Here is an 18,636-nt window from a genome sequence, read left to right as displayed (position 1 = left end):
GTCCATTTAATTTCAGTATTCCTTTTTTTGACTGGGTTCAATCATTACTTTAGGAAAGTAAATTATTTCAGTTTTATTGACTTTATTTTAATGTCAACAATTTTTAAGTTGACTAAATATAATAAATCTGCCAAGTAAATCAAGTTAAATTTTAATGTATTCGACTGATATAGGGGCAATCAAAATATATGACAAAGATAGACTATCTCTGTATTTTCCGTAAATATATTACTTCTTAATAAAAGTGGCCCTACTTTATGACATCCTAACACAGTTGCTACTATGAGTGTGTTTCTACTGATGATGACTGAGGTAAATAGCAAAATCTCTGTTGCTTGTGTTGCTATGGCAATCCAGGAATAAATTCAATTTTCTTATAATTAGCTTCTACAGTGTCTATGAGTTAGGAAGGAATGGTCTTAAACTTTACTGTAATGCAGCTTTGTTTCCATCAATAGCCTTTTATTCCCTTCCAGCCTCTCTGACAAATCACATTAATAGATGATATGTCAATTAAAAAAAAAAAAAAAAAAAAAAAAAGTCGAAACAAATAAAGTAGTAATGCAAACTAAGGAGTAACTGTTATACACACACATGGCTGTACTGTCATTTTGAAGGGGATTTTAAGAGCAAGACAACGTCGAAGAGAAGAAGGTAGAGATAGATAACAAGGATTTTTATGGACAAGCCAAGAACGTCTTGAAATTAGAGATTTTATGAACCGTGAAGGGTTCATTAGCCACCGAGCTGCTGATAACAGCTTGAGTTAAGTCGGAGGGTCGGTCAGTATGGAGATAACAGACGTGCGGAGTTCAGCTGCTTCAGGACGGACAACACACACACACACACACACACACAAACTGAAGCTCCAGCCGAGGCGGGGCGACACGAGTTTGTCGACAGCAGTTTTTCCTCCGACGTGTGCTCTCTGTCTCTGTCTCAAAGATTCAAGGCAGCATGCCTGGAGCATGACAGCAAACTGGTTTAGCTGGGTGGATGGGGAAAGGGCGATGTAACCAGCAAACTTCCAGCAGGTCCCACCTGGACGTGGAGCGCGACATAGCTGTGAAGGGAAAACACGGCGAGGAAGGGAGGATGACCGGCGGAAAGTTGAACCGAAGCAAACCGTGACGAGCAAACATCAGCTGGGTGAGTTTCCCCACTCTGGCCTGTATTGTAATAAACAGTTCATTACAGCCGTTTCTGAGAAATGTAGGAGTTTGTGGATAAACATGTGGATAAGCGGAAACTCAAGCGGCTGCTTTGAGGTTGTCTGACTTCTCAGTGTTGAAAATGTTTTGCTAAAATAGCGACCACCATTTTCAGCAAAGTGCTGGTTTTTCTTTTGGATAATCTTTGAAGTGTATATTTGTTAGTGTTTTATTTTTTCATGTGATGTCCCATTTCTGACACACGAGGCTTCACATAAACTATGAAATGGAGATTTTTGGCCAGGAGGAGGAGCCACACCCATAACCATTTATCCTGTGGTTAGATTCCATCTTCCCTCTCTTTCACTGTTCCTTTTTTTTCATATTGTATCAGATCTAGAGTTAAAGGCGATATCTCTGAGCACAATGGGCTCTACTCGGTGAAATGTGATCTGTTTGTTTGGTATTTCTGTATCCTGGGATTGGATGTTACTTTTTTGTTGTTGTACTTACATGAAACACTTCTGTTATTTGGCAGCAGGGATTTTTTTTATGCCTGAACTCCTCCCAGTACGTTCTACACTTGACACGTGCTTTATATATCACACCAACCCAATGACAACTTCTTTTGTTCCTTTTTATTTTATTTAGCACATAAAATCAAGGAAAATGCCCCTGATTTAGCCTTTAGCTGTCATGTTTGGTGTGAGAAACTGTCTAAAATCTATAGTTAGAAAGTGCTCTCTCATGCAAAACAAGGAAAATAACATACTTTTAGTGATTACCAAATTTTCTTTCAGCTTAACTCTAGTTTTTTCTGTTTGTTTATCTGATTATTTGTTTTTTTTTATTGCATATGTAAGCATCATATTGTTGCAAGTTTTACTTCCATGAATTCTTAACTTTTGGCCTTTTGTTTCCTGTCTTCCTCTAAACAACAGCATGGCACGTCGCTCTCAGTGTTCCTCTGCTGGGGATAACCCCCTTGACCCCAACTACCTCCCTCCCCACTATCGGGAAGAGTACCGCTTGGCGATCGATACACTAGTGGAAGAGGATTTGGAAGGCTACTATCAGTTCCTCCAAAAAGCAGACGTGGTAGACTTTCTATCCACGTCGGAAATTCAGTACATTCAGAGCTCTGTTCAGGCTCCCAGGCAGAGCAACGAGCCCGAGCAGTATTTTCCAGGGACCGAGACAGATGGCTCTTCTGGTACTTACTGGCCCATTCATTCTGACCTGGATGTCCCTGGTTTGGACCTTGGCTGGCCTCAGCCGAATCCCTTCCTCGGACCCACAGAGGTCACCACTCTGATTAACCCTCCTGAGCCGGATATGCCGAGCATCAAGGAGCAGGCTCGACGACTTATCAAGAACGCTCAGCAGGTTGCTCTCTCTCGCTTTCCTCCCTCACAGAAGCTTTTCTTTGTTTTTGATGGCTCATGCTGGCAAATGTTTTGTTTTCACTTTTGTCTTTTATCTTCTCAGGTCATTGCCATAGTGATGGACATGTTTACTGATGTTGACGTGTTTGCGGATATTCTCAGTGCTGCCATGAGAAACGTTGCTGTCTACATCCTGCTTGATGAGCAGAATGCACATCATTTTATGAACATGGTGTCCAACTGTAGAGTAGACCTACAGAGCATTCAAGTGAGCATGGTTCCCCCTTTTTAATTGAATTGTATTTTGAAGGTTAACACATTAACACCTAAAGTATTGTTAAGTAATGTTTGATAGAAATCACCTCAAGTCTATATAGTAGCTTTAGCTTTACCACATCTGGCAGTGCTAATGCAACACTGCCACCTAGCTTAGACAGCTGTTAAATAACTTCATTGGATAGTGTTGTGGTAACATTTTTGCATTATGTTGCATTATGTGTCTTGCAGTGTTTATGTGTGAGAATAGTGTCTGGCAGCACTTATCAATGCCGCTCAGGGAAATCCTTGAAAGGTCAGGTGATGGATCGCTTCTTGCTGACTGACTGCAGGGCTGTGCTGAGTGGGAATTACAGGTGGGGCCATTTAAATCTTTCAGCATCTTATCCAGGATATTTTTCAAGAATGCGTCACATGTTTCGTTGCATTTAAAAAGTGACTTTTACCATCTTTTGTTTTATTTGTCCAGTTTCATGTGGTCGTTTGAGAAGCTGCACCGCTGCATGGCACACCTGTTCCTTGGACAGCTCGTGACGACGTTTGATGAGGAGTTTCGGATTCTGTTCGCTCAGTCCCAGCCGCTGGTGATTGAAAATGCGTTCGCTCCCATGGAGGATAGCCTTATTTACAAGAGACAGTACCCAAATACAAGAACTTCACTGTACAGAGAGCCTAAAAAGTTTTTATCGATGGACATGGGTCATTCTGATGAGTGGGTGAGACATTCCAGTGATGAGCGAATGGATGCTGATTGGAGGATGATGGGTCTTAAAAGGCAGGAATCTCTTCGCGGCCCTGTAGAGATGTATGCTAGATATCCTCCTCAGCAATCTCCCTTGGATCCTTGTTATGATCACGGCCCCGCCAGGGTCCTCATGACGGATAATCCGGCTTTTAAACGTCACTCCTATGCCGAAGGTGTCCATAGTAGATACACCCTCCCGTTCCTGCAGCAACAGGGAATGCCAGACTCTGAGCCCCAAGGAAAACATTTTCAAAGGGGCCAACAGCCTTTTCCAGGACCAGGACTGGAAGTAGATCACGGCAGCAGCTATGACAAGTTCTGGAATCAAGACTATTATTCAGCAGACCAATACTCAGAGCCAGGTTTACCACAGGATGTGCAACCACCTGAAAACTTTGACCCCGTTTTAAACTATTTATCATCTACCAGAAATCTGGACTTTGATCAGAGCTCAGAGAAATTACGACCTGCCGCAGATTTACCATTTAGTTCATCTTTCCCCAGAAGACTGAGTCTAGGCCAGCCCTATGTCTGTCAGACCTCTCCCACCCCTTCAAGCTCAGCTGATCAGAAACCATTTTTCCTCAATCCTGCATCTGATCGCAAAGATCCGATGGTGAAACGAGGGCTGAGAGACTGGAGGATTAGCTCATTCCTCAGTGCGTATGAGGATCCTGCAGAAGAAGGGCTGCCACCTCAGGCACCAGATCTTCATGCACCGAATCCAATACAGCAAACTGCACCAGCCATAGATTTTGTTGTTCCCAAAATACCCAATGTTCAGGAGTTCAAGGTTCCTGCAATACCCAGACCAAGCCAGATGCCAGGTTTTGCTAAAACCACAACTCTAGAGCAGCCAAATAAATTGCAAGATGAACCAGTTACAGTATCATTTGAAACCAAAACAACACCGAGACCCTCTGAAACGTTTCCTACAGCTGAAAGAGAAAAGATGGAGGAAGCAGAACCAAAAGAACCAAAGAGCAGCGTGCTTCGAAGGGAGGACTCTTTCAGAAGGAATTACAATGCTGCCGTGCAAAGAAGCTCCAGACTGAGATCGTCTCTGATATTCAGCTCTCTGGACCAGCAGCAGGCTCCTCAAGAAGCTACTACCACTGATCAAACTGAGGAACAAAGTGAGAAAAGTGAAAACAAACTTGCAAAACCGCCCTTTGTCTCTCATGTTTTGGGGCAAAGGAGATCTGCTGCAAGAGAACCTTTTGAATGGAGCCGATCAAATAAATCAGCAACTTTCGATAATTCATCCACAGAAACATCCCAAGCAGAAGATAAAGAATCATCAAAGGAGGAACAGCCAAAAGATCTTACAGAAAGCCCTGAGGCCCAGGAGCCATTAAAACAGCCTGATATGAAGCAAGATAGTCTTTCAGCATTAGCTGCTCAGTCTAAGCCCTCTGAAGCTGAGCTGCCCAAAACTGATCAACCAGTACAACCACCTAAACCTTTACTGACAAGCCCATTGTGTGTAGATATGAACGATCCAGATCAGAGGCTCATGTTTTTCAAAGAATTAGCTGCAAAACGTAGAGCTGCTAAAGCTGCAGAAGCTAAAAAGAAGAAAGAAAAAGCGCCGATGAAGCCAGCACCTGATCTTAAAAACCATTCCCAGAAAGAAAAACCTGCTCCAAGCGAAACACCAGAAAGGTTAGCTTCCGTATCTGAGGGTTTACTGGTAGGAAATACTTCTGCACAGAGTCCAGCAGAGAGGACATCCGAGTCCGCTGCTTTGTTTTTAGATACAAACAACAGTGCCAACAACAAGGATAGTGTTGTTATTAGTGATTCCAAAACTTCCCAAAGCTGCAGCGAACAAGAAGCCAAAGATCCAGCTGATTCAGAGACCACAGAGCTGGACAGTGACTCAGTGACAAGACTTCCTGTTTCTGATGAAAGAAAACCATCTTGGAGTAAATCACCAGACGACACAAGGCTGTCTGTATCTTCTGTAAAAGAGAGCATTAATCCTCCTACACCAAAAAATGCTACTGCGGGTAGTCTTTCAGATGTTGCTCGAGATGTTGATGAAAGAGAAAACACAGGACTCGGCTCTACCTCAGAAGAGTCAATTTCACTTAATTCCACATCAGCGGAGGTTCCACCAACGTCTGTGTTAGATGTTTACTCTCAAGATCCTAAACCAGTGCAGTTAGATCCCAGCATCCCCAGTCCTCCAATGCCATCCAAACCTGACGATGGATTAGGATTAGGCTCTAACCCACCAGAGCAAAACTCTTCTTCTGATCGCACTCTGCAACTTTCTGGTAAACAGATAAGTCCTTCCACCACAGCAGAGGAATCATTCTCAGGCGATTCCAGCTCAACCCACGCTCACAGCAAACTATTCCCCAGCACAGAAGCTCCAGACTCTGTCAGCTCCTTGCTGCAAGAGTCTTCGGAACCAGCTGAAGAAACTTCCCAGATATCTGACTCTCTGAGCAACTTAACTCGTGTCGATTCTGTTCCCAAGCTGACGAGCTGTGGGACCCCATCGGCGACTGACTCTGCTCATTTGGAGTGTAAGATTTTTCCTGACAGAAATGGTGCTGGTCCACAGTTTCCACAGTCCACCTCAGAGACAAGCTGTGAAGAGTTTCCTGCAACACCTTCAGTAGAACCATCAGAGAAAGGCTTCTCTGATGTAGAAGAAGATAGTTCTGGATTACAAGCTGCAGAAGAGTGTGACACTCCTGGACCATCTAAGGATATTGATCCTGATAGCACATCTCCTAGTCTTGTGTCTGGTTTACTTACACCTGAAGCAGAAAGCTCAGTCCCTGAAGCTGCTTTACAGGAGGTTGCTACTGGTATAACTACTCCATTAGACACGCCACCTCAACCTTTGGCTTCAGAAATAAGCTCACATGTCAGTTCAGACGTTACTTCATACACTTCCCTTTCAGGAACAACCTCACCTCCTCAAGAGATGATAATTCAAGCTAACCCTCCACACCACCTTAACCTGCCAGACTTTGATGCAGCCGCTCCTGCTGAAACCGTACATATGTCTCCTCTGCCTGAGTCCGACCAATCACATTTGCCCCCTGAAACTGAAAAGGCAGAAACCGGCATGCCTGCAGTGGTCGGTGTCTCGAATAAAAACTTTATTCCAAGTGAAACTGATCAAACATCAACACAATCGCCAAGCAGCCAAACTGACTCTACCTCAAAAGCACCAGCAGAGCTCGATTTGCCTTGCAAAACGTTTACGTCTGAAAGCCACGCATCCGAGGCACCTGCGCTAACAGGAAGCAGTATCACAGAGTCCGAGTTGGTGGTCACTGATGAGAAAAAGTCTGATCATCTGGAGGAGGAAAATAGCAGCAACAAACATAGCACAAAGGAATCTGTTAGCAGTGAAAAAACAAATGAGCAAGTCAAGCAAAGTAACGTCTCTGAACACACAGAGATCGCATCCAAGCAGCCAAAATCAAGCCAGTCCCGCTACCACTCGTCTACAGCCAACGTGCTCTCAAGCAGCAACCTCCGAGACGACACAAAGCTGCTTCTAGAGCAGATTTCTGCCAACTGCCAAAGCAGGAGCGAGGCCACTAAAGAGTCTCCTGTCACTGATGACGAGAAGGAAGATGAAGCTGACAAAAAAGAGAAAGAAAGAGGGTTCAGGACACTTGGCAGAGGGCCGCCCAAGTCGTCTCAGGAGCGCGACAAGCTGCTGGAGAGGATTCAGAGCATGAGGAAGGAGAGGAAAGTTTACAGCCGTTTCGAGGTATAAATACATAAATTTTGTCATCATTGGCACTCATTTACATACATATTTGGTTATCTCTGTAGTAAATCATTTTGTTTCTCTTATTTTAACAGATGGCGCCTTAGATGGAATTCAGAGACAATCAACAGTGGATGAAGTGTATGTTGCAAGAACTCACACCTCTGCAGTGTTTGAAAAGAACATTTTCTTCCTCAAGTGAACAAAGTTTATGTTCAAAGGAGTCGGTACCTGTATCAGATTCACTGAGCTTTACAGGGTTAAAGTACCAGCAGTAAAAAGAAAAAGATGCAAACTTGTTCCAGTCACGTGCCATGTGCAACAAAGGACCTCCATCCTGACTGTATGGGTGAAGTGCAATGAGTTCAGCAGGTTATTTGTGTGTCTTTGCTTTTTTTATTATTTTTTATTACAGCACTGACAACAATGGCTGCTTTTGTAAGACATGTTCAGGTGTAAAAGAAAAAACCTGAAGGTTTTAAAAATTGTAATTCACTGTAGTTAGTACGCTGGTGTTTCACAGCCACAGTAAATGGGAGATGCTGATAGTTACATGTTTATGTGTGAAACAAGTGGATGTCAACAAACATCCTTTGAAATAAGTCAGAATTGCGTTCAGAATCTTTAAAAATGGCAGAGATCATTTAAAAAGAAGAACAAACTTCATATTGAAACAGCACAGTGACTTAAACATTATGTATCGACAAAATGAATCATTTTAATCATTTGGGATTTTATATGAGTTATGCCAAATTATGATTACACTGAAGGCAACATAGAGCATCATAGTCTCCCTTCATATTTGCCTCATTTCAAATTTCCACGTGCAAATCAAAATGTTTTGTAAATTTTCATTTGTCATTTGTGATTTCCTGACTCTTTGCATTTAAAATGAAAATGTTATTTTTCACAGTGAAACAAATACAAATCATAAAAAAGACCTCTAAAGCTGTGCTGTACAGTAATTTTCCTTACAATGATTTACAATGTACAATGCTTATAACTTTCTTTATCAACACTTGCTATTTGTAAATAAACTTTTTTAAATATATGTTTTATTGCCTCTGATTCTAAAGCAAAACAAGAAACAGGTAAGGGTCAATAAGCTGGTGAAGTTAATTTAATTAGACATTTGTTTAGGAATTGATGGTGATTAATGTTACAGCTGCCCTGCCATGGACTGGCGAGCTGTCCAGGGTGTACCCTGCCTGTCGCCCAAAGCCAGCTGGGATAGGCTCCAGCTTCCCCGCGACCCTGAATTGGATTAAGCGGTTCAGAAAATGAATGAATAATGTTACAGCTGTGAATATTATCTCCAGCTCAGATTTGAGCAAAAGCATTTTGTGAAAAGGTTTTTTGTTTGCTTTTTTTTTGTTTATTTGTTGTTGTTTTTTTTTTTTTTGGTCTGCAACAAACATCAAAGCATCAAATATAGATTGTTGATTTCTGATTAAATCCTTTGAGGATGCTTTCAGAAATTACATTTATTTTACAACAGTTATGACTTTACACTGTGCACTTTGGTTATTTTAATAAAAATGCATCGAGTGTAAAGTAGATTGGACCAAAAATTATTTATGAAAATGGTAAAAAAAAAAAAAAAAAAAAAAGAATTAAAAAACAAAACAAAAACATCCCGCAGACTGCACAGGCAGCTGTGCCTTGATTTGCAGGCATCAGATCAGACCCTTTCCTCTAGCACCACCTTCTGGCCAAATATCCTACTGCTGGACAAACGAAAGAATATTATTCTACTCGTTAAAAGAGCAAAACCTAAAAATAAATATATTGCTGCACATTCATGGAAACCTTTACAATTCTGACATTTTTGCTTGAAAGGATCTACAAATAAGAACCAAAAACTTTTTTAGTTTTTTTTTTTTCTGAAATGAAATAAACTTCATAAAATTTGTTTAGAAGTCCACCAATCTGTACAGCAGGAAAGATCACAAATACTTTGTTTTCAGTTTATTATTACCTTAGACGTGCTTTCTTTTTCTTCTTTTTTTTTTAACACTTTTAATTTCTTTGGCTTATGTCTGATGTTTAGAACAGACTCCAAACACTTCTGGCAACATAGCTGTATCCTGGCTTTCACGCATTTGTTATGTATTATGAGAATTAGCTTGATAAACTTCAATTTGGCCCCTAAAGGAAAATTCTGCAAATGAGATGCATAATGACGATGAAGCCCGTAAATGCGGTCATGGAAGTCCAACCTGGCTTTATGGACCCACTTCTCTTACAAAATACTATGAAACAAATTAAACCCCCCATTGTGAGTTAATTCCCTATCCAGTCACATGCCACAGGGTGTTGATTATGAAAGAAGATCTCCTACGTTTCATAAGCAACAGTGGGCCTCTTGTCTTGAAATGTCACTTTCCCTCCGCTGCTTACAAATATCTTAATAAGCTTGCACTGAATCACTAATCTTTAAAAAGCTGCACTGCCTGAAGTGGCTCACATCTGAAGGGAAACTTGGGCTGCGTCTTGAAGATCAGTTTTTCTTGAGTTTTGTTTTTATTAACTAATAGGGATCCTTAAAAATGAGTTCAAACCTTGCGATAGTTTACCACATCTCTGCATTTAGCTGGTATGCTTTTATTGTTAAATCTCTTGCTGCAAAGGATGGAGAGGAGTTACCGGCAGGGATCTTTGTGTATGGAGGACCATGGAAGTATCTGACTTTTCTGAACTTGGTGAGGATTTTAGAAGAGAAAACTGTAGTGAAATATTGTGTTTGATGTATATGTGCTTTAACAACGTTACTGGTGGTATTTCAGTTACTGCAAATGGTCTTCTTTGGACTGGCAGCTGTGAATGACCTTCAGACAGAGAAAAAAGCAGAGAGCACTCTGAATAGATGTAAAGACCTCCTCTTTTCTGTTTTTGGTTTCCCCGTTGGCATGGTAAGCTGTGTATCAATCAAAAAATTGTACATTTTATAATGCAAAACATTCATCACACTTTGCTCTGACTCTGTGCTGTCTGCATTTATCTTTTTTTTTAGTTTGTTGTTGTACTTTTCTGGACTATCTTTGTCTATGACAGAGAATTAGTGTACCCAGCTACTATTGATGCTTTCTTTCCTCCTTGGATAAACCACGCTATGGTCTGTATTCTTTTTCCTGTCGTTATTTTTCTCATGTATTCCCTCAAACGTTCATTGTAATTAAATTTTTTTTTTAAATTGACTCTCATAAGCTTCTATGTTCCCATTGTTTTTTCAGCACACCTTTGTCTTCCCTATTTTACTTGGAGAAGTGCTGGTGCAGCCGCACACATACCCACAGACTAAACATGCCCTGGCAGCATTAGGAGTTGTGGGCTTGGGCTATCTGTCCTGGTAAGTGTTGAGTCAGCTTATATTATAGAAACTTGTCTAAACTATTATAAGTATATATCTCTTACACAACAATAGCAGCTATTAGTATTGATTAAAAAAGAACAATAAGAAGCAAATTAAATAATTACACAAATCTTAACGTGGTTGAAAGTGCAGCAGGGTGTTAATGTGTCAGTCCTGTAACTAGTTCAGACTTGTCCTATGCATCACTGTGCAAAAGTTAACTAATTGCAGACAGCTTCATGGGTTAAGCTGTCGTAGTTCACATGGTGCAATATGGCTTGCTGCAGCTCTTTTTGTACATGTGTGTAAGTGTGTGAGCGTGCAACAGACCAAACCAAAAATATATAGACTGTTCCTGATAAATTTGTGTTTATTTGTCACATTGCATGTTTCTGTTACAACTATTACAAATAACAAATGTAAAAGCTGAAAAAATGAGTCATATTCTGGCTTTAAGACAAGCCAGGACAAGACCGACCAATAGCTCCTGATGAGTCTGAGCACTTATTTTCCCTTTTCTCTCCTTTATGCATATTCTACAGGATTATATGGGTGTATTTGTCAGTGGGAATTTGGGTGTATCCTCTTCTTGGTCACTTCAGCACTGCTGGTCTGGTTGGTTTCTTCTTTTTTAACATGTCTGTGGTGACCTTGCTCTACCTGCTTGGGGACAAGCTCAGCAGTCATGTCTGGAGTAAGACAAATGTTTATCACAAATAATCACAAGATAACTTGTTTGAATGCTATCTGTCTGTTCACCTTTGTCACTGCTTGCTGTCTCCTTCCCTTTAGGAAAAGAAAAGACAAAGTAGGCAAGTCTCTCAACCACTAAACCTGCGCTGAAACTTGCCATGTCATGGAAACACATCTATCTATGTACAGCAACTGTTTGCATTTACAACTTTTAAAAAAAGGGTATTTATTATCGTGTTGTGTAACAGAAACATTAAAACAAGCACAATAAAGCAGCTTCCATGCACATCAGCAGAGCTGTGTCGTCTTTTCAACTTGGTAACTTCTTAGAAGATCTTCCCTTTCCTTTTTTGCACTGCCTGGCAAATATCAAATTAAATAAACAGCTAGACTTTTAGTTATGCAGTCAAGAATAGCGTATCCATTGGGACAGATGGAGACTCATAGATCTGAAAAGTCTTTCTGCTGATAGTGGAACTTGTGGAGGGGTCGCCAGAATAACTTGTTGTCCATCATGTATTTGGACTTCTCCAGGAAATGCTCCACATTTTTGCATCCATCATCGATCTCATGTGAGTGGTTGTCTTTATCTTTCCCAAAAAGTCCTCAACTCCCACTCAGATCTCTGTAGGCTTTCAGATGCTGGAGGTAGTTTGGATCTGCATCCACCAATCCAACTGAAAGGATCTTTGCCAGTAAATGCAGATCTTCTTCACTCAGATCCTTCTACAGAAAAGAGAATTGTCAGTTATTTAACCCATCTTCACCAACTTCACTGTTAAACACTGGTTAACCCGTTAACATCACCAGGAAAAAAGCTATGAAAAAACTTCAAAATTTTTAAATTTTCTTTGAAACAATAACAAAAACATCCAAGGTTGCTTTTTAATGATTTAATGAAATAACTATATAATGTATTGTTAATAATAAACCCTATACTACAGTAGTTAAACAAGTCAAAACAATTAAAGATGACTCAGCAAGTTTGCTTTCATAAATTTTTAATAAATTTCATTACAGTCATTTAAATTTCTGGTCTACTAAACAGTAGAGGTGAAATTTAAGGTTAAATGCTCACCGTCTTGTTGTTGGCTGAGGATTCAGGAGGCTGGGTCTTTGGAGGTTTCTTTTCCTATGAGCGATAATCATCATGTCACAAACCACACTTTCTTTTAATTGCACCTTTTATCAGCTTCTGACTGAATTTCTCTTGAATTACATTTTAAAATAAAAAATCTTCCATCTTGTACACAAACTGTAAAAGACTATTTACCTCTTTGAGACCTTTTGAAAAGCAAATTATGATGAAGAGAAGTCCAGCAACGATCTGCAAACAAAAAGAAGAAAACAATTAATAGAGCCCTTTATCATCGATGTCTGACAATAATTCTAAGGTAAAAGAAATTGAAATAACATTTAAAAACAAAAACATTTACTGACTCCCAACAAATTCAGCATGTTTGCTTCTCTCGTCTCTGCTAAGCTTGTCTACAGAAGTGGTGCTTCATTTAAACTATATAAATTCCTCCTGTTCTGGGACATTTAGTCACATTGCGTATGTCACAAGGAGGAAAACTCCCATGAAGAACCAGCTCTACTGGAAACACTGCATTTTAGAAGAAACACCTGCTCTAACCTCTCAAAAATAAACAGTTAATCATCAGTCAAATGTTCTGTTACGTAAATGTTTGCGTGAAGTGGGCTTTGGCTGTGACAGGACTCATATAATTTACATTAAGTATTAATGTGGCGCTTTCAATTCACCACATGCAATCAACAACAGAAGACAAAAGAGTTGAATCACATTGAGAAACACCTGAAAAGAGACGCACAAAACACCACTTTGATTGTCTGTGAATTCCAGATACGTCACTTTGAGTCTGATAACGTGGTCTGACGAAGTTTCTGAAGCTATCAGTTGTTTAGGGTGACTTTCCATGAAGTTCAAAGTCATGGAAAAATGAGCCTGTGTGAAGTTAACTTAATTATTCAAATCCATTTATTGATGATAATTAAAGTTAAAATGAGATGTTGAGAATTTTTTCCTGTTTATGTGTCAAAAGCCTTTAGATGTAAAACTGTTTAACCTCAGTTGAAATGTGGGATTTATTAAAAGGTGCTTCTTTATTTATCCTAAAATTTTATTAAAAATTCTGCTGCTGGTCTGACTAGAAAAATACAGTTTTAAAAGAGGACAAAGAAAATTCGGGGCAAAAAAAAAGCAAGAGGAAATCTTTCCATATGAGTGTCATTACTGACAACTAATACTAAATGGCATTGATTTATAGTGTATGACCTCAGACAGGGCTGCCTTAAGAACAAGAATAAATGAGCTTGCAGCATAAGACCCAAAACAACTTCAGGAAAAACATACCCATCTTGGGTTGCCCTTCCAGGTCAGCTGCCTCCATTTCTGTCAGGACTTTCTCAGTAATCTGAGAAATTTTTCATGGAGATTAAAGCCTCTGAGAAACTATATTACAACAGTCAATGAAATGTTCACTGTAGTTATTCCACCTATCTAACTGGAAGCTATGACAAATTCACATAAAAAAGCAAGTAAAATCAAAACATATAAAAGAAAATAAATTGACCATTGACAGCAACATCAAAGTGATTTTAGGAAATATTTTTCTGTTTGAGGAACCTTCACAAATATACAACTGCAAACTTAGTTCTGACACATTTTGCCCGATATTCAGATATTTAGATTTAACCCTCTGCAAAGGAGAAAAATCGAACAAGCTTGTGGTAATATTAAACTTCTTTAGGAAGTTGGAACTGTCTGTGTCTATGGACTGTGTTTTTAGGTTCAAATGATCTGCTTTATGAGCAATAAATTTTTATTTATTTATTTATTTATTTTTTAAAGTCATATGTTAGTAAATTTCGGTGTCTCCATTCCACCAGAGGGAGCCAAATATTTCATCTTATTTATTTAGGTTAATTTACCCGGTGTAATAAAATACAGATCATGACAAACCAGATTCTTCTAGAAAATGCTTCGTTGTATAAGGGAAACAAAGCTTCAGCTGAATTTAACCATAAAAACCCGGCGAAACATGTATGATACACACTGTTTCTGAGACATTTGGCGTCACTTTATGTACAAACTTTGCTTTAAATCCTGTGGAAAACGATGTTTTTGTTTGTTTGTTTGTTTTTTGTTTATTTTTTCCTTCCCCTTAATGGACACCAGAAAGCAGAAAATTACACTATAAGAAACTGACATGTTACATGGTCATAAATGTTCAATTTTCCTGGAAAAAATTGGGTACTTTGTGGTTTTACATTTTATTAAAGGGACAAATAAAGATTTTCTAAAGTACTTATTCGTTCAATTATTCATAAGTTAGATCTTTATGGCTTAATACATTTTTAAAAAAAAATACAGAATATAATATTCATTTTATCCGACTCCAAAATTTGATCGTTTGTATTACAACTTATAGCGTAGGCTACACTAATTTACATATGCCGTATATACCAGCACTATATACCTATCAAGTGTATACACATTCAGATATATGATTGAGACGACTACAACGGTTTTTAAAGACTTTATTTCTGCATTTATTGTTTCAGTTCGTTCTGTCTCTCAATGACTCTACAAACTGTACGGTTGAGCATTACCCCTGCTCGAGGGGAACTTTTATTAACAGGCTGTCTTCACAACACGGCACGCACATTATTCAACTGTGTGCATCCCTTAATTCCGTCCGGGTAGGAACAATAAACACACATGCAATTCTCATTGCTACATCCCTTTTCTTTTAAACAAAAAGTATTCTTTGTTATACTAAATCAAAATTTCAAATTAACATTTTCTTTTAAAACAGTACTTTTTTTTCTTTTTTTCCCAATAGCTGCTTCTTTAGCTCCTAGTGCAAACAAAGATTCAATACATTTTCACAATGCATTTTTTTTTCTAAACAATGTAAACACAAATATAGCTTTAGCTTATTTTTCTGAACATAACCATATTATCCTTTGTCAAAAATAAATGTTACTTAAACTTCAGTCCACTTTTCTCTCTCCCTTTTCTTTTTTTTTTTTTTTCTTCTCTGAAGCTAAGTACAAACAAAGTCATTCAAGTGTTTTGGACGTTGTACCACACGTCCCGACCTCGTTGTAGTTACTGGGCTCTCAGTGTTTTGGGACACTGGATTGCGCTTTGTCTCTGTTTTGGATTGTTCTGACATGTCCGGTTGAGTTCCCACGGCTTTTCTCAGATGGCGGCGATTCCGTCTGAGAACACTGCCTGAGTCCAGCTCGACAGCATAGGATCTGTTACCAAGTGGAGTACTCACTGTAGCCTTACTCCATAAGGTGTTTGTACCAAAAGGTTGCACACGCACAACATCACCTGGCTGTAGTGAGTCCATGTCCTTTGCTGTTCGGTTGTAGTATTTAGATTGTCTCTCTCGGTTCTTTATGAGTCCTGACCTATTGTTGGTCACTTTGGGCACGAGTAGACTGTCTCTGACTGGTAGAAGGGTCCTTGTTCTCCTACTTAAGAGTCTTTGTGCAGGACTTGTGTCCAAACCTTGAGTTGGGGTGTTGCGATGATCCAGAATGGCTAGATATGGGTCCTCTCCAGCCAGTTTTGCCTTCCTCATCAGCCATTTGGCAGTCTTAACAGCTGATTCCGCCTTGCCATTACTTTGCGGATAGCCAGGCGAGGAAGTTTTGTGCTTGAATTCCCATTTGCGACTGAAATTTGAAAATTCAGCAGAACTGAACTGGGGTCCGTTGTCTGAAATGACAATGTCCGGAATACCCTGGCGTGCAAAGTGAGCTTTTAATTTCCGAATAACTGTGACTGACCTTGTATCTGACAAGTAGTCCACCTCCCAGAAATTGGAGTAGTAATCCACCGTCACTAAGTACTCTTTGTTGTCAAACGTGAACAAGTCTGTTCCGACTTTAGCCCACGGTCTCGTAGTGATCTCATGTGGTTGTAGTGTCTCTTTTTGTTGTTTTGTGTCCACAGAACGACAGGTGTCACATTTAGCAACATGCTTTTTGATATGGTCGTTCATCCCGTGCCAATAAACACAGTCTCTGGCCCTCCTGAGGCATCCCTCTGTGCCTAGGTGAGAAGAGTGAATCCGCTGTGTTATATCCTTTTGGAGTGAGTCTGGGATCACAACTCTCTCGCCTCTGAAGACCAGTCCATTTTGGGTACTCAGTTCATCCTGTAAAGAGAAATAGTTCGTTATTTCAACAGGTATATCTTTTTTATCTTTTGGCCACCCTTGTTGGATAGTTTTGATAAGAGTCTGTAGTTTTGGGTCTGCTTTTGTTGCTTTACAGATATTGTCCATTCTTTCAGCTGAGATGGGTACATAGTCCACCATGTTGACACATTCAGTCTCCAACTCAGTCTGACTTTTGTTGGCGTTTTGTAGGTAGGCTCTACTCAACGTATCCGCGAGTAGCATGTCACGTCCAGGAACATAAATGATGTTTAAATCATACTTCTGTAATCTCAGTAACATGCGTTGAAGCCTCTTAGGAGCATTTATCAGTGGTTTCTTGATGATGTTCTCCAAAGGCTTGTGGTCTGACTGAACTCTGACTGGTCGGCCATAGGTATATTGGTGAAACTTTTCCATGCCAAAGACTATAGCCAAACATTCTTTTTCGATTTGTGCATAGCCTCTTTCTGTCATTGTCAAAGCTCGACTGGCATATGCTACTGGTTTGCCTTCTTGTGTCAGAGCTGCTCCTAGCCCCGTTTCACTTGCATCACACTGTAATGTCAACTCTTGTTCTGGGCTGTAGTATTTCAATACTGGCACTTGTGTTATCTTGTCTTTGATTCTTTGGAATGCTTTTTCTTGCACATCTGTCCATTCCCAGAGACTCTCTTTGTGTGTGAGCTGTCTTAGTATCTCACAATCATCTGACAGGTGCTCATAAAACTTGGACAAATAGTTCACCAGTCCTACTAGTCTTTGAACACCTTTCACGTTTGTAGGTGCAGGCATTTCAGTGACGGCACGCACTTTCTCTGGGTCAACTTTAAGACCTTCTGCAGTGAGTAAATGGCCAATGTATGGGACCTCTTGTTTCCTGAGCTTTAGTTTGTCTGCATTTAGCTTAATGTTTCTTTCTCTGCATCTTTTCAGAAAAAATCTCAAGTTCTTGTCATGATCTCTGATTGCATCCTCTTTTGTGTCACCTTCTCCTGTGATCAAGATGTCATCCGCAATAATGTAGGTGCCTGGCAAGTTCTCTAGGGCCTGTGTTAGTTTCCGTTGAAAAACTTCAGGCGCTGGACTGATGCCCATTGGCATTCTCAGCCACCGAAATCGACCAAAGGGAGTTGCGAATGTTGTGAGGTAGGTCGACTCATCATCTAGTTTCACATGCCAGAAGCCATGCTTTACATCACACACAGTGAAGACTTTTGCCTCTGCCAGGTCTGGTAGAATGTCGTCTATTGTCGGAAGTGGAAAGTGGCTTCTCTTTAAAGCTTTGTTGAGTGGTCTCGGGTCAATACAAATTCTTGGTCTGCCACTGGGTTTCTGTACAGACACCATGGCACTGATCCACTCGGTGCTGCTTTCCACAGGCGCTATTATCTCTCTCTCCACGAGACTTGCGAGTTCCTCTTTGAGTGGTTTCATCATTGACACAGGGACTCTACGTTTAGGAAGTTTGACAGGCTGCACTGTTGTGTCTATTTCCAGTTTATATTCACCTTGCAAGCAGCCGTCACCAATAAACACGTCCTGAAACTCAGTCTTTATTTCTTCTAACTGCCAAATGTCTTTAGTCACTGGTTCTTTTGTCACAATACTGTCGAGTGCATAGATGTTGTCGTATTGGACCTGAATGAGTTTCATCGCTTCACTTGCGCTGCGGCCAAGTAGAGGTGTTTTACATTCTTCTCCAACAACTTGAAACTCAACTCTGTACTTTTTCTGATTTCTTGGATTTTTCATCTTAACTTTGCATTTGCCTAATGGACACAACTTTGACTTATTGTACATCACAAGTACCTTGTCTGTGTGCTCCAATTTCACATCTGGATTCAGCAGGTTGATTGGGATGACATTGCAGGTTGCACCGCAGTCAATCTGAAAGTTCACAACGTTCTCATTTATCATCATCCCAGCAAACAGTTGTTCAGTTTTACCTTTTTGTTTCTCTCCGATCTGGTTTACTTCTGACGCTGTTGTTGTGACTGCTGTAACTATCATTATCTCCTCACATGAATCTGATTCTGTCTCTGCCACTGTATGGACTGTTTTCTTATGCTCTTTCACTGCTGTTTTGCT

General features: G+C 40.1%; 2 protein-coding genes across 2 annotated transcripts; both read left to right on the top strand.

Annotated features, from left to right (window-relative positions):
• Nucleotides 1-979: 979 nt before the first annotated feature.
• fam83ha (family with sequence similarity 83 member Ha) lies at nt 980-8,312 on the top strand. The gene is made up of 6 exons (XM_079249469.1): nt 980-1,149; nt 2,093-2,537; nt 2,640-2,804; nt 3,044-3,168; nt 3,282-7,302; nt 7,398-8,312. The coding sequence occupies exons 2-6, from the start codon at nt 2,094-2,096 to the stop codon at nt 7,407-7,409; spliced, it is 4,767 nt and encodes a 1,588-aa protein (XP_079105595.1). The 5' UTR covers nt 980-1,149; nt 2,093; the 3' UTR covers nt 7,410-8,312.
• A 1,539-nt stretch (nt 8,313-9,851) lies between these two features.
• LOC306762576 (androgen-dependent TFPI-regulating protein) lies at nt 9,852-10,655 on the top strand (the record flags this gene model as incomplete). The annotated part of the gene is made up of 4 exons (XM_079249111.1): nt 9,852-10,004; nt 10,089-10,214; nt 10,316-10,417; nt 10,536-10,655. 4 exons carry the CDS (start codon nt 9,852-9,854, stop codon nt 10,653-10,655), a joined length of 501 nt encoding a protein of 166 aa, XP_079105237.1.
• Between the last annotated feature and the right edge of the window lie 7,981 nt (nt 10,656-18,636).

This window comes from Telmatherina bonti (genome assembly GCF_933228915.1).
Source record: "Telmatherina bonti genome assembly, chromosome: 11".
NCBI classification, from domain to species: domain Eukaryota; kingdom Metazoa; phylum Chordata; class Actinopteri; order Atheriniformes; family Telmatherinidae; genus Telmatherina; species Telmatherina bonti.
The sequence above is the reverse complement of the archived record's forward strand: the minus strand, read 5'-3'. Positions and strand labels throughout refer to the sequence as shown.